This window comes from Erinaceus europaeus, chromosome 17 (genome assembly GCF_950295315.1).
Source record: "Erinaceus europaeus chromosome 17, mEriEur2.1, whole genome shotgun sequence".
Lineage (NCBI taxonomy): Eukaryota > Metazoa > Chordata > Mammalia > Eulipotyphla > Erinaceidae > Erinaceus > Erinaceus europaeus.
In genome coordinates this window covers 62,616,326-62,632,988 of record NC_080178.1, presented here as the reverse complement: position 1 = coordinate 62,632,988, position 16,663 = coordinate 62,616,326, and the positions used below count along the sequence as shown (strand labels likewise).

The 16,663-nt window shown below is 40.1% G+C and overlaps 1 protein-coding gene across 2 annotated transcripts in view; it reads left to right on the top strand.

Moving 5' to 3' along the window:
- Nucleotides 1-16,178, top strand: part of POLD3 (DNA polymerase delta 3, accessory subunit) — a 42,330-nt gene extending 26,152 nt beyond the window's left edge. For both annotated transcript variants that reach the window (XM_007520240.3, XM_060176836.1), the window contains 5 exons: nt 5,250-5,415; nt 6,617-6,726; nt 10,303-10,418; nt 11,752-11,830; nt 15,710-16,178. In XM_007520240.3, coding sequence (XP_007520302.1) covers nt 5,250-5,415; nt 6,617-6,726; nt 10,303-10,418; nt 11,752-11,830; nt 15,710-15,912 — 674 coding nt within the window. In that variant the 3' untranslated portion in view covers nt 15,913-16,178. The remainder of the gene's footprint in view (nt 1-5,249; nt 5,416-6,616; nt 6,727-10,302; nt 10,419-11,751; nt 11,831-15,709) is intronic.
- The last annotated feature ends 485 nt before the right edge of the window (nt 16,179-16,663 follow it).

Genomic DNA, 16,663 nt, shown 5'->3' with positions numbered 1-16,663 from the left:
TCTGCAGGTGTCTGTCTTTCTCTCCACTCCCCCCCCCCCCCGTCTTCCCCATCTCTATTTCTCTCTGTCCTATCCAACAACGACATCAACAACTACAACTACAACAACAAAAAAATGGTAACAAAAGGGAATAAGTAAATATAAAAAAAATACTTGTTTTCTGAGAAAGCAAAATATCCTTTACTAAAAACAAAAATTTCTTATGGGAAGAATCAGTAGTCAGGTGTTTTCATGTTTCTCATACACATCTGAGGGCATGTGGCAGAATGCCAGGAAGATGCAGAGACCATTGGCAATTGTGGAACACTTTCTCCAATCATCAGGGATATTGTGGGAAAGCATTTTATTTCATGCCAATGCAAACAAAATTTGTCAGAGTTCTCCTTTTCCATGGTGGTCAATTTGGTGGTTGGAGAAGGGGTTGGGTGATAGTTTTTAATTTGCCATAAAAAGCATCCTGAATGGGAATCGGGCTGTAGCGCAGCGGATTCAGTGCAGGTGGCACAAAGCGCAAGGACCCATGTAAGATCCCGGTTCGAGCCCCCGGCTCCCCCCCTGCAGGGGAGTCACTTCACAGGCGGTGAAGCAGGTCTGCAGGTGTCTGTCTTTCTCTCCCCCTCTCTGTCTTCCCCTCCTCTCCATTTCTCTTTGTCCTATCCAATGATACCAATAATGACTACAACAATAAAACAGCAAGGGCAACAAAAGGAAATAAATAATTTTTAAAAAAAGCATTTGAATGTTTTTGTATTCTGAGATATTTTATTTATTCCCTTTTGTTGCCCTTGTTTTATTGTTGTAGTTGTCTTTGTTGGATAGAACAGAGAGAAATGGAGAGAGGGGGAGAGAAAGACAGACACCTGCAGACCTGCTTCACTGCCTGTGATGTGACTCCCCTGCAGGTGGGGAGCCAGAGGCTCAAACTGAGATCCTTATGCCAGTCCTTGCACTTTGCTCCACATACGCTTAACCCGCTGCCCTACCACCCGACTCCGAGACATTTTAATATATGAGAAATTTGGTTTTCTCAGGTTATTGGGAAGTATGATTGCATTATTTTTTAAAAGGATATTTATTTTCCCTTTTGTTGCCCTTGTTTTTTATTGTTGTAGTTGTTATTATTGATGTCGTCATTGTTGGATAAGACAGAAAGAAATGGAGAGAGGAGGGGAAGACAGAGGGGGAGAGAAGGACAGACACCTGCAGACCTGCTTCACCACCTGTGAATCGACTCCCCTGCAGGTGGGGAGCCGGAGGCTCGAACCGGGATCCTTACGCTGGTCTTTGAGCTTGGCGCCGTGTGCACTTAACCCGCTGCGCTACCGCCCGACTCCCATAAGATTGCATTATTACAGGCATAGTACACTCAAAGTGGGCTTCCTCCTCCTGTGAAATAGACGGTGCTGATTCATGTCACTAGTCTGCACGGCTGAGTCTAGTCCCGGTACCTCGTCACTTGCGTTGTTTCTGGCAACTTGGATGAGTGGTCCTTGTTTACTTGCTGTTACTTTACATGTTTGTAGCCTTCAAAAACAGTGCATCTTAAAGTTCCTCTTACTATAATATGCACAAAACACGCAGGCATTTGCTAATTGTAAGAAAATCAAACTATAGAAGTAGACACTTTCTAGCCTCTATTTAGAATCTATTGAGTACCTCCTAAGTACTTGGCACTATCATTCACTGGTGATACAATAGTGAAAATAAATGCAAACAAGATCATTGCCCTTGTGGCCTTTACATTTCACTGGGAGAGACAGACAGTAAATGCAATAGAAAAAAAGAGTCACCCTGGATGTGGTGTGGTGGGTAATGTGTGCTCTCAAGTGTGGGGATCTGAGTTGGGTCCTGGGAATCACATGTCCAAGAGTGATGCTCAGGTTCTCTCTCCACTCTTTTTTTTTTTATTGGAGAGGACAGAGAGAAATTGAGAGAGATGGGGCAGATAGAGAGGATGAAAGAGAGACATCTGCAGTCCTGCCTGTGTAGTGACACCCCTGCACGTGGGGAGCTGGGGGCTCGAACTGAGATCCTTGCACTTTGTACTATGTGCGCTACCACCTGCCCCCCTTCACCCCTCTTATAAATAAATCTTTAAGAAGCAAAATGGTTGGCGCAAAGCACAAGGACCGGCATAAGGATCCCGGTTCGAACCCCAGCTCCCCACCTGCAGGGGAGTCGCTTCACAGGCGGTGAAGCAGGTCTGCAGGTGTCTGTCTTTCTCTCCCCCTCTCTCCATTTCTCTCTGTCCTATCCAACAACAACAACAACAATAATAACTACAACAATAAAACAACAAGGGCAACAAAAGGGAATAAATAAATAAATATTAAAAAAAAAGAAGTAAAATGGTACAGGGGTAGATAGCAGAATGGTTATGCAAAGAGATTCTCATGCTTGAGATTCCAAAGTCCCAAGTTCAGTCCCCTGCACCACCATAAACCAAGTTGAGCAATGCTCTGGTTTAAAAAAAAAAAAAAAGTCAATGATTATAATTGGGCTGAGAGTAATAGTGCTGTGATTGAAAGTAATAGTATTTGAAAGGGGAGGACCTGAATAAAATTAAAGAATCAAATAGTCACTTAGTAAAGAATGGTTCATAAAATGGCTTACCAGACTTGTTTTCCAGGCTAAATGTGATGATTGTAGTAAAAGTAGAGCTTGAGAGTTGAATGAAGAGAGCATGAGACTTAAGCCATTGAAAATGAATGTTGCACAAGTGTTGCTAAGGATGTCGAGGAACTGAACCTTATCCGTGAATCTAGGGATTTAACCCCAGCATTGTGAAAGTGCCGTGATATTGGGAGAGTTCTGGTGCGCTGGTGTCTTCACTGTCTAGATACATCTGAAACAGCTGGCCCAGCAGTGGTGCAGCTGTGTATGTTGAAGTCCTACACAAATCCCTGCTCCCAATATACAAGGAATTCAGACTGATATGTACCAGTTTCAGAAAGTAGATGGATTTTTGAGGCATGTGAGATTAAAGAAAACATATGAAAGGCTGCATATTGTATGATTCCATTAATTTAAAAAATGTTTTTATTGCTACCAAGGTTATCACTGGGGCTTGGTGTTAATGCTATGAATCCACAGCTCCTGGTAGCTATTTTTTCATTTCTATTTCACTTGACAGGACAAGGAGAAATAGAGAGGGGACGCAGAAGTAGTAAGGGAGAGAGAGAGACACATACAGACCTGCTTGCCTGCTCAAGAAGCATCTTCCCTGCAGGTGGAGAATGGAGACTTAAACCAGGATTCTTGTGTGTGGTAATAATGCATGCTTAACCAGGTGCACCACTATCTGGCCCCCTGTAGGTTATCTTTTTATTTCAGATTCTATTAATATGAGATAGGAGGAGAGAAAGGTCAGAGCATCACTCTGGTACATGTACTGCCAGGGATTGAACTCAGGATTCATGCTTGAGAGTCCAGTGGTTGTCCACGGCATCACTCCTGAACCTTGTATGTGGATCATATCTCAGTAACAAAAACCTTGATGGATTTTAATTAAAAAAAATACATCATTGGTGACAGAACTAAAATTTGTCTTCTATTAACGTTTTAAAAAGATTTTATTTATTTATTAATGAGAAGGATAGGAGAAAAGAGAGAAAGAACCAGGTATCACTCTGGTACATGTGCTGCCAGGGATTGAACTCAGGACCTCATGCTTGAAAATCCAATGCTTTATCCACTGTGCCACTTCCCGGACCACGTCTATTAACTTTTTATTTGTTTGAAAAGTGATTTATATGTTCTTGATCATAAAAGGGAGTTTTGGGGTTGTTTTTTTTTTTTGCCAGATGATATAGTTACCCATTCAGTTAGACAATAAGAAAATGTGGTTTAAATTACTGCTTATTGAAAAGCCTCATACTGTTTATAGCTTTCTAAGAATATTTGTGACTTTTCTTAGAAAAAACATCAGTAAGTCAAGCATGAATGCTGTTATGTAGTTTCTCAGGTAACTAGGCCCCTCATGCTTGCATTTCCCAGTCCTCTGCACTACACTGTCGTTGGGAAGATGGGGGGGGGGAGAAATTGCTCTGTCATCTGTAGAGCAGGACATCAAACTAATGAACTCATTCATGGAAGGAGAATGCTTTACCCACTGAGCCACTTCTCTGTCCACTGCTGAGCAGTTATTTTGTGTTTTGCTTGGTGTAGAGAAGGGGGTAAGCAATTTAAAGAGTTTAACTTAGGTTCCAATTCTGGGCCTTGCTTTTCTATCAGTAGTATCTTGGGTGAGCTACTTAGCCTAACATACTGATCTCTTAATCTTGACAGTGCTACTGCTGTTTATACAGAGAATATTGGCTTTAGGTAAAATGACTTGCCCAGAGTAAAGCAGAACTAAATAAGGTCTTGGTACAGACTTTCAGATGTCATTATGTAGGTTGTCTGTTGCTAAGGAACATCTTTTAATTCCTTAGACTCTTAGTTTCCTCAGCAAAAGAGAATGATGATTGCCTACTAAAGTTAATATATATATATATATATATATATAATTATTTTCATGAGATAAGAGGCCAGAGCATGGCTCAACTTTGGTAGATGGTGCTGTTGAGGATTGAACTGGGACTTCTGGGGCTTCAGGCATGAAAGTGTACTATGCTACAACTGCACTGTCTCTTGACCCTGTCTCAAGCTGTCAGTTTTTTTCTGTGGACTTCTTTTATTATTTGACCTGGGGGCTACCATATAATGAATAATTATTAGCAGGCGGCAGAAATGAAAACAGTTAACTAGAGTGCTTTTTTTTAAAAAAAAAATTTTTATATTTATTTTATTTATTTATTCATTTTTGTTGCCCTTGTTTTATTGTTGTAGTTATTATTGTCGTTGTTGTTGTTGTTGGATAGGACAGAGAAATGGAGAGAGGAGGGGAAGACAGAGAGAAGGAGAGAAAGATAGACACCTGCAGACCTGCTTCACCACCTGTGAAGTGACTCCCCTGCAGGTGGGGAGCCGGGGTTCGAACTGGGATCCTTATGCCGCTCCTTGTGCTTTGCGCCACCTGCGCTTAGCCCACTGCACTACAGCCCGACTCCCTAGAGTGCTTTTTAGAAAGGAAAATGTTCTCTGACTACACCATGAGCTCTGTTAGGACAGGGAGTGGGTTGTTTATTTTTTAAAGTCCTTTAGCCCTGCTCTTAACATATTACCTGGCACTTAGTAGACTGTCAAAGGAATGATAGATTAATACTATATGGTAAGGTTATATATCATCTGCTATACTTTATTTCTAGGTAAACTTAAAGTCAGTTTGGACTCAGAGCAAGCAGTGAAAGAAGAAAAAACAGTGGAGCAACAGCCAGTGTCTGTCATTGAACCAAAGCTGGCAGCTCCCACAGTCCTGAAGAAATCCAGCAAAAAAGTAGAGCCTGTTAAGATGCAGCAGAAAGAGAAAAAAAGGTAGGGAAATGTCAGTGGTGAGGAAGAGTGGCCGCCGGGGCTGAGATCTATTCAGGCTTATCAGCTGCAGGCACTTCTCAGTTGAGAGTAAATCCTAGCTCATCTCGAGAGGTAGGACTGTGGAATCAACCTGTTGAAATGCTTTGACACCACAGTTAGGTTTTTGTGCCCTAGAGATCTAAATTTACTTGAATTGTGGACATGAGAAAACTGTGCCTGATTATGTGTCTGTTTTTCACCTTAAATTGACAAGTGAGAGGTTACTGTTTCCAGTCAAATTTAAGAGAAAAAGTTCTTTGTTTTCTTTTTTATATCAATGAGTTTATTTTTCTAGTGGTAAAGTGTAATTAGAAAAGAAAATAAAAAGCACATAAGCTATTAAAAAAGGATCCAGGAATTTGAGACACTACCTCATAGCTGGTAAGAATTACCCTATTGAGAGAGAATCTAAAGGACACTGTCAGCACTGATAGGCCCAGAAATACTAGGCTTTGGTGGCAAGGTCGGGACTGCTTTAGTAGAAAACAAAATGCAGACGTTTTGGAAGATCAAGACTCTGCTCGTTGACTGTCACCTTGAGTATGAGTAGTAAAGATGGATTAAAAAATCTCCAGCCACAGGCACAACACTCATTGCTAATGGTCACTGCCAGGACAGCATTCAGTATTGTACCACTAAGTATATGTTAGTGGTACCCTGTTTCTTACCTGACACGACTTCTTTTCTATTTGATGAAAAGGCTTTTTTCCTGAATAGGGGTTGAATTTTGACAGTTACTTTTCCTGTATTTATTGAAAGGATCCATAGGTATTTCTGTCAGTGTGGTGAACTGCATTGATTGGTTTTCAAGTATTAGGCCAGCATTGCAAACGTGAGATAAACCCTCTTGGTTGTGATACACTATTCTTTTTTATATGTTGCTAGATTCTAATTAATATGAAAAGGCCTTTTTGCCTCTCTAGAGTTAAGACATAAATAATATGCAGTCCAGAAGGTGGCACAGTGGTTTTAAAATGTTGACTCTTAAGCATAAGGTCGCAAGTTTGATCCCTGGGCATTGCATGTGCCAGAGTGATGTTCTGCTGCTCTCCTCCCTCTCTCTCTTTAAAAACAGGAGAATAAGTCAAAACTCACAGCAGCTTATGAATACTTCCATTTTTATTTTATGTAACACACTTAAATTATTCCTGGATGGTCACAGGGGTAAGCAACTGGAGTTATCTGATGATGAAATGAAAGAAACTGAAAACATGAAGAAGAAGAAGAGGAAGAGAATCAAACTTCCCGAACCTGACAGCAGTGAAGATGAAGGTGAGCATAGTTATACTATGAAACATCTGCTATAACAAAAATACCATAGACTAGGTGGATTAAACAGAACTTTTGTCCTCATGGTTCTGAAGACAGAATGCCAAAAATCAAGATCTGATTCAGTTGAACCTGATCCTGTTTCTAGAGAGAGAGCTCCTTTCATAGAAGATCATCTTGCTATGTGGCAGAAAGAAAAATCCTTTTTCTTGTGTCTCTTACCTTATTAATGTGTACTAATCTCACTCATGAAGGCTCTGTTATCATGACTTAAACTACCTCCAATATCTATCTCCTTAGGGATTATTAGAGTTTCAATGTTAAATTGCAGGGCACATATTAAGTCCATAGTAGAGGTCAATTCTTAATTCTAATTTATTTGTCTTAACAGTACTAATAAATTGTAGCACTGACATAGCACTTGTTTTTAATTCATATGAGGTAAAGAGTTTCACGTGTGAGAGAAAGTCTACGGTACCACCCCATATATGCAATACTAGGGACCATACCTGGAGCCTCAGACATACAAGTCCTAAACTCGACCAGTTGAGCTATATCTCTGGCTGCAGTATTTTCCTTAAAAAGTTAAAATGAGAGATACTTATTAGGCTACTTTCATGTGAATTTTTTTTTCCCCCCAAGAGCACTGCTCAACTCTGATTTACAGTAGTGTGAGGGATTGAACCAGGGACTTTGAAGCTTCAGGCATGAGAGTCTCTTTGCATAGTCTTTATGCTATCTACCCCCTCATGTGAGGTTTTTTTTTAAGGTTATTTATTCCCTTTTGTTGCCCTTGTTGTTTTATTGTTATAGTTATTATTGGTGTCGTTGTTGGCTAGGACAGAGAGAAATGGAGAGAGGAAGGAGGGGAAGACAGAGGGAGAGAGAAGGATAGACATCTGCTTGTTTTCTTTTTCATAAAATAGAACTACTATTTGCAACAAAAGACTATGAAAGAGTATAACTTCTGGGGAGTCCAGCCATAGCGCAGTAGGTTAAGCACAGGTGGTGCAAAGCGCAAGGACCGGCATAAGAATCGTGGCTCAAGCCCCCAGCTCCCCACCTGCAGGGGGGATTCACTTCACAGGCGGTGAAGCAGGTCTACAGGTGTCTGTCTTTCTCTCCCCCTCCTCTCTCCATTTCTCTGTCCTAACAACGTCAGTAACAATAATAACTGCAACAATAAAACAAGGGCAACAAAAGGGAAAATAAATATAAAAGTTTTTAAAAATAATAATCAAGATATTAAAAATAAATTTTTATGTATATACATGATTTTTTTGGAGGGGGAAGCTTTATAATAGAATATAACCCTTTTTTAAAATAAATTTTTTTCTTTTAAGATTTGATTTATTAATGAGAAAGAGAGAGAGAGAGAAAGAACCAAACATCACTCTGGTACATGTGCTGCCAGGGATTGAACTCAGGACCTCATGCTTGAGGGTCCAATGCTTTATCCACTATGCCACCTCCTGGACCATGACTGTAACTTTTTTTTTTTTGCCTCCAGGATTATTGCTGGGGCTCGGTGCCTGCACCATGAATCCACTGCTCCTGGAGGCTATTTTTTTTTTTCCCCTTTTGTTGCTGATGTTGTTGTTGGATAGTACAGAGAAATTGAGAGAGGAAGGGGAGACAGGGTGAGAAAGACCTGCAGACCTGCTTCACCACTTGTGAAGCAACTCCCCTGCTGGGGCTTGAACCAGGATCCTTCTGCCGGTCCTTGCCCTTTGCACCACGTGGCGTTACCACCGGACTCCCGATTGTAATCCTTTCTAATTCACGTAATTAACTGGTGTTTTTCTTTTCACCTTTTTTCCTCCTCCTAGGAAATAAAGGGGAGGTTATCTGGCATTGCAGTCTTGTTATAATGTTTCTGTTTGTGGAATTGTGGAAGGGACTGTTTATTTAATCTTACTGGACCTCAAAGCCTCTTACCTTAAATTTAGCTCAGAAAAAAATAATCCCTTTATTTAAAAAAAGTTCATATCTAGTGGCTTTTAGAATAGAGGCAGGAGTTTAGATAGACAACTCCACTGTACAAGGAGAAGAAGAGCCTTAGTGGGTGCCACTGGGGATTGTGTTCGATTAAGTGGTTATAGAATTAGATTAAGAACTCCTAAACTTACAATTGGGAGCACTCAGAAACTCTTCTTTGCAACCTTTCACTCTGCACAAGCTTTCTTTCCAGCATAGCTCACTTAATTGCTGTATTTGTAAGAAAATGGGTGCTTAGTTCTTTGGTTTGACTTTTCTCTTACTGGACTTCTCATAATGTCCTAACCTCCCATAGCTGGGTTAAGAGCTGGTCTACTTTTTATTAACTATTATTTTTTTAATGTTTCTCACTTCTCATTTCCCCAGAGCTTAAGTTTCAGGCCCAATTCATACTTAGAATTTTTAATTTTGTTTCATTCTGGCTCTTGTTCTGCTTCACCTCTTTAGGTCATATGGCTGTGAACCTCGACTGTCATAATTTTAACAATGACCTAATCAGTTGGGAGAATTTTAGATCCAAGACTTGTGTTAGCAGGAAGCAGGTGAGGGTAAGCGGTCCCCAGTGCCTTGACCAGTCTTTTTCTCTGTGGTTGATTAAACAATAAATAGGTCAGCTGAGGCTTTTCACCTTTCATAGACCTTATTCTAAGACCATGACTTCCGGAACTGTTGAGGAATGACTGAGTGAGTCAGTCTGGTGATGCACTCTTGGGTGATACTATGTCCGTAACAGTATTTCTGTCTTGATAGGCTCAGTGAAGAAAGCAAGCCTCATCTAGGGAGCAAGCACTTGAAATCATTCCTATACTATTAATACTTAGCTTATCTTAGTTGTTAGAGCCACAGTTGCAATCATTTCAAAGTGATTTTTCAGTTAACTTTCAGCCGAATAAATATCTCGGGTGGGGTGGGGGTAGATAGCATAATGGTTATGCAAAGAGACTCTTATGCCTGAGGCTCCAAAGTCCCAGGTTCAAATCCCACCACCACCAGAGTTGAACAGTGCTCTGGTTTAAAAAAAAAAAAAAACATATATAAATTCAGGTGACTGCAAATAATCCTACTGGCATGGATATGGTGTAATAGGATCATCTCCACTTGATCTTAAAAGGAAATCTCTTGAATCCCAAAGTTGTTAGACTCTCTTGAGCTTAAAACTTTCCTGTCTCAGTAGCAAGTTGTGACCTTGGTAAATTAACTAGCCTTCTCAACTCTGTGAATATTCATATTTGTCTTTCAGCCATTGTCATGAGGATAAAACAAAATAATGTAAGTGAAATACATGACATGGTGGTCAGTATCTATAAAACTTTATACCTGATTTATCTGTGAACTAAAAAGGCTTAATTAGCTAAGATAATCTCTACATTCAAATTTATATACACATGTATGTGTGTGACTATAATTCTATAGACATATATATAATTATATAATAATATATAATTATATATATTATTTATAATTATATAATAATATATATATAATTCTTGAATTCCTGCTTGTAAAATGTTCTTTGCTGAATGTTAACCTTCAGATCAGTGAAGTGCTATAGTTTCTCTTATCTAAACTTCATTATTTCAGTTATCCTAGACTCTCTTGGGGCTTATGAAGCTGAGTCTCCGTCCCCACCTCCACCTGCTCATGCCTCTCCACCTGAACCAGCACCAAAGATGGAGCCAGCGCCTCCTTCCGTCAAGGTACAGCCTTACTGGGGCAGTTGCCTTGCCGTGTGTCCTCTTATCACCCTAGAGCCACTGTGCTTAATTTGTTATACAGTTTACAAATGCCAGCAGGTGGCTCTTGTTTCATTCTGCTCTTTGGGGAGTAGTACAGAAGAACATACCCTTCTCGCCTTAACTGAGATTCTGGCTGTAGGTCATGGTTGTAGGGATTGATCTTAAGAGCAGTTTTAGTTTTTCATGATTTTCACTGTCAGACTTGCTACATTTCTGTTGAAACTGCAGTTTGCCCGCATGTAAGCAAAGCTTGTGAAAAGAATAAAACCCCTTACAATTGTTTTTCTTCATTGCATCTTATTGTAGATAATAATGAACTGCTAACAAGGCTTTTCTAAACATAATTTAGCTTTGAATGCATAATGTTACAAATGCCATTTAAATTTTGCCCTGATTTCCTCAATTGCTGGAGAGGAAACATGGTAGAACCTGCTTGAGGCTAGATGGATGTAATGTTGAATAAAGGCTGAAACAGCAAGGGCAAGTGACCAAGGCAACTTCCATGCATGATAGCTTTATCTGCTAATGTCCTCTTTTACAGCCTTTGTCCCTCTCCTCTACTAAGTTCCTTGATCACCATGATACCTGCAACACCCAACAGTTTTGTTTTTTTTTTTACCTCCAGGGTTATTATTGCTTGGTACCTGCACCACGAATCCACTGCTCCTGGAGACCTTTTGTTGCCCTTGTTTTTCTTTTTTTTTTTTTTAATCATTGTTGTGGTTATTATTGTTGCTGTCATTGGATAGGACAGAGAGAAATCGAGAGAGGGGGAGAGAAAGCTAGACACCTGCAGACCTGCTTCACCACCTGTGAAGCGACTCCTCCTACAGGTGGGGAGCCAGGGGCTCAAACCGGGATCCCTACGCCAGTCCTTGCGCTTCATGCCACGTGTGCTACCACCTGACTCCCCCAGCACAGTTCTTATTTCATTGTTTTGAGATGTCAGGTAGCCAAGTGAGCCATCAAGCATGTGTATATATCACCCAAGGACTGCTGTGCTTAATCAGTTTGTTGTATGGCTCACAAATCCCAGCAGGTGGCCCTTGTCTCATTTTGCTTTCTGTAGTACAAAGGAACACACTCTTCTCACCTGAAGTGAAATTTTTGGCTGTAGGTCATGAATATATATCTGTGTGGTAGGTAGGTGCTGTGAAAGGGAATTGGTAGAGCTCTTCATTCAACTTCTTACCATAGTGGAAGATGGTTGTTACTGATCAAAGACTTTCATTTTTTTTTTTTCTCTCTCTCTAGCTCCATTGATGAACTTAATATGTGTCCTTTAATCTTCCAGAGTCCAAGTGGAGAAAACAAAAGAAGACGGAAGCGCGTGCTGAAATCTAAAACCTTTATAGACGGAGATGGTAGTATGGGTAAGAAAAAGTTTTGGCTCTAAATCTAGAAATTGATATTAGCAAAGAGAAGCACCATTCCTGTTGGAAAGCAGTATGCCTAAACTTTGATGTGCAGTTGGCTCACCTCAGTAAGAGAACTATTTTGTTCAGTATCCTTTTGTGTAGGGATATGACCAAAAAAAAATCTGTGTATGTGACCCAGGTTTGAGCTCAATCTCCACCATATAGAAAGAAATGCCACCATTGAGTTGGAGTTCCCCAGAGCCAAACAACAATATTGAAGACTACTGTATATATCACACTATAGCTATATAGTCAGGACAGGAACAGCTGTTTTTTCTTTTTTACGAGCACTGCTTAGCTCTGGCTTATGATGGTGTGACATTGAACTTGGGACTAGAGAGCCTCAGGCATGAAAGTTTGTTTTCATAACCATTATACTATCTATCAAAAATAACCATGGGGATAAAAGTCACTTTTGGTGAAGGTGGTTCTGGATCTGTAAAATACCCATTTTGCCAGTATCTGTGGTGGTTTAAAGACCCAGAAAATAAAAAAGAAGCTCCTCAAGATTGTTGTATCTGAAGAGAATGTCAGGAGACTGGTATTATACTCCTCTGAAGAACAAATGAGGAATGACTCTTCTAAATCACTAACTTTGTTTCCTGTTTGAAAGTTAGCTTAGATAAAAAGCATATGCTTTTAGGGAGGTCTAGAGAAACCAAGGTGTAGACTTTGAGCCATTGGCTGATTCATTTGTCATATGACACAATTTGTCAGAAAAGCTATGTTGTGTGTGTTCTCTTTATTAGAGGATTAATGGTCTACTGTTGACAGTAAAATACAATAGTTTGTATATGTATAACATTTCCCACATAACAATTCAACAACCCCCACTAGGTACTTCTGCCATCATGATCCAGGACCTGAAACCCCTTACACCAACTCTGGTCTAAGTTCTGCTTAGTTGTTTTCTCTTCTGATTTTGTTTTTCGACTTCAACGAGTGAGATCATCCTTTTGTTTCTGACTTAACATGATTTCTTCAAGCTCCGTGCAGGATGGGGTGAAGGTGAATTCATTTTTAATAGTTGAGTAGTAGTATTCCATTGTATATACCACAACTTAGCCACTTGTCTGTTGTTAGACACCTGGGTTGTTTTCCAGGTTTTGGCTATTACAGATTGTGTTGCTATGAACATACAGGTATCCATAAATCTTTTTTGGATAGTTCCTTAGGATAGATCCACAGGAGAGGAATTGCATGTTGTAGCGTAGGTCCACTGAGAGTTCTCCAGATTGCTTTCCACAGGGATTGGAAGCTATGATACTTTTCTGTGCGACAATACATGGGATATGATTTGATTTTCATGAAAGACCGGGATTGAATTTGTTGCCTCTGAGACTCTACCTTTGTGCTATCTCCCCTCCAGTCAGTACTCTTGAGTTTCTCTTTCTGAGAGAAATGCCATTTTCTCCGTCTACCCCCAAAAGAAAAGTGTCAAGTGTATCTTTGTATAAGAGGTCATTGAGATTTTTTTGACTAATCACCTATGGGTTATTCAAAATACAGTACTTGAGTTTTAGGCCTGTTATAACTTGGATGCAGGGAGTTGGGTGATAGCACAGCAGGTAAAGCGCAAGGACGGGTATAAAGATCCTGGTTCAAGCCCTCGGCTCCCCGCCTGCAGGTGTCTATCTTCCTCTCCTATCCAACAGCAATAAGGGCAACAAAAGGGAATAAATAATTAAAAAACAACTTGGATGCAACAGTGAAAACTGCTCACATAGCACTTTTAAGATTTTTAGCAGAAGTTCAGACTAATTAATCTTGGCTTTTACCAACAAAGGCATTTTGCTTTCCTCTCTGCTGACTGTTTCAGATGTACCAGCAGAGGGGCTTAGCCAATCCTTGGTCTATGCTTTTAAAAAATGGATCTGTCTTTTGTAAGTTGAAGTGAACAGAGTTACATTTGGAGTGGATAAGGTTTGAATCCTGATGTTAACCATGCAAACTAGGGCTTTATTTCTTAATGGCAGGCCAGAAAATTGGTGGTGTTCAGCTAAAATTAAGGTCCTTTAGTTTGAAGTAATTATAGCTTTCATATAGAAAGGCTCTTAAGGAATACCAAGTGTGCTTTTCTGAAATGGTGCTGGTGCTGCCCTGATGGGTTTAAGTCCAAGCAGTGAATTTATACAAAACTGGCAAGGAAGTCTAATATTATAGACCTGCTGCCATTTGAATACAGACTATGTAGCCTATGAAGAAGTCTTATACCAACAACCAGTAATAAGATTGGTTTTTTTTCTTAGTGGTTCTTCAGACTTCTCTAATTTGAGACACTGAGTAAATAACTCAGTTACATAATGCTTTTAAAAGTTCATACAAGGTGGGGGTGGAGTTCATCGATTATAATTGCTGAACTAGTAAGTATGTTGCAAAAACTCCCCAAGTTAATCCTAAAGCAACATTTCTTAAACCTTGCAGAGTATAGTTTATAACATTACTTGATCTTGTTAAAATTCTGATTTAGTTGGCCTGGGGATAGCATCACAGATTAATGCCTGTAATCTGCAGGACATAGTTGAGTAGTAAGACCTTTGAGACCACTTATTAAAAAACTTATAGCCTAAACAACACAGATAAGTGGGCCAGAGTCAGCAAAGTGAATTCTGGGTTCTTGAAAATAATGGCATAGGATTTTTTTAAGGGAAAGTCTTAATTTTGCAACTTTAATAAGGCAGAGGAACACTCCAGTAGTAATAGCCAGTTGATCTCAGCTTTATGCTTAACCCGCTGCACTACCACCTGACTCCTAGGGAAATAGGATAACAGGCATGGAATTTGATTATCAGAGTGGCTCCCCCCTCCCCCCCTTCTCTATCTCATGTGAAACTTTTCATATAAATTGTTTAAAAAAATAGCATTGCAGCTATTTGCTAAAGATTACTTGTATTGCTACTTATTCAATGAGACATAGTTGCATCCACTTCACAGGGAGGAAAGAGTGACTCTCAAGGTCTGGTGCCCAGACTGACAGCATAACCTCAGCACACATTAATTCTCAGGTTCCTCCTGAATCTGAAACTCAGGAAATACAGCCTAGTAGCAATGTTTATTTTAACATAACCCAGGGGATTAGGCAAGTGAAAAAAAGTATTAAAACACGCATATAGTGGGTCGCGAAGCATATGCCTCTAGGAAAACTTGATATATTTCTTAGAAATTACTATCACTATTCTTTAGTAGGAGAAAAAATACTTTGGGTAGAGAAGGACTTAGACTTAGCTGTCATGTGATGTCCAGCTAAGGAAAACTGTTTCTGTATCATTTGCTGCAGCTCTCTAAAGCCACAGGAAGGTGGCATTGTACTCCTGTGTTTGGTAATACTGAAGAGACCCACCGGTATAATCCTTTTAACAGTTCTAGTGAATTTCATAGGCAGTATTTCTTTTACTATTTGGAATGGAATTAGTGCTTATTTTCTTAAAACCATCAAGTTTGGCATCTGATGGAATTTGCTTGAGACTATTGTGTTCTCTGAGAAAGGCAGGCACTATAGGTCAGAAAGGTAAGATTACAGATTACCATGAGCAAGGACCTAGGTTCAAGACCCTCTTCCCCACCAGCAGAAGGCAAGCTTCACAGTTGATTTGTCATACATACACCAAGCCATAGCAGTAATCCTGGTGTTAATATGCTTATGTGTTTGAGAGACATACCCAACAAATTCCTCAGAAATTAGCAATAACATGGGATTGGAGCCCCTACTAGAGACTACGTCTGACCTCCCAGTATCAACATTTTGGTACACCTCACTTGATCAAGAGGAGGGGATGAAGTGAAGTTCTGGCTCAACTCATTTATGTTTCTTTTTTCTCATTTTTATTTTACAAGTGACTGAAAAAGTCTATGAGAGTGAATCCTGCACAGATAGTGAAGAGGAGCTGAAGATGAAGACACCTGCTATACACAGACCCCCTGCCATGACAGTGAAGAAAGAACCCAAAGAAGAACGAAAGGGCCCCAAAAAAGGAGCTGCTGCTCTGGGCAAAGCCAGTAGACAAGCGTCCATTACTGGCTTCTTCCAGAAGAAGTGAGCTGCCTTCTCTGCTAGACCAAGACAAACAGACTCTCACTTACTATGTAAGTTCATCGAGCGCCTCACCTCTGTCCAAAGACTGTTCTGACATCCTGTAGCATTTCTATTGCTTTTAGTTTTTAACCAAAAGGAAATTACCTGGAGGCAAGAGCAGAATACTAAAAACAAAAAAACTTACCTTCTAATGACATTTTCAAGTAGTTTTTGACCTGTATAGGAGAAATTAACTCTAAAAATAAATTGAAAAAAGTTTCCGAATTCTCACTGAAGCCATTTACTGGCTAATCTGTTGTGCCCTGCTCACCTCTGTCATGACCCACCTAATGGTTTAGGAAGTATTCTGTAGAGTTGTGTGGGTGTCATTATCCCTGAGTTTTAGTCAGTGCATTTGTCACTCACTGGCTATCCCTTCCCTTCTACCACACTTCTGTGTAAAACCATTCTTTTAAGTGGACTAACGGCTAAAACAAATCCCCCTGCAATCTTCCACGGTGAAGTACCTTGACCCTTGGCTGCAGACCAGCACACTACTGCTATTTTGCCCCCTGTGCAAAAGCTCTCTAGACCATCACTCACAATTAGTGGTCAAGGGAAAACCTCAGGCAAAGCACAAACAGAAATGTACTCAGCACTACCAGAAATTACTTACTCAGCATTGGTGATATTAGAGGATGGGCTTGTCATGCTGCTGACACAGGGCATGCTTTATACTCTGTGTGTGATTTTTTTTAATCTCTTCCCTTCTTTCT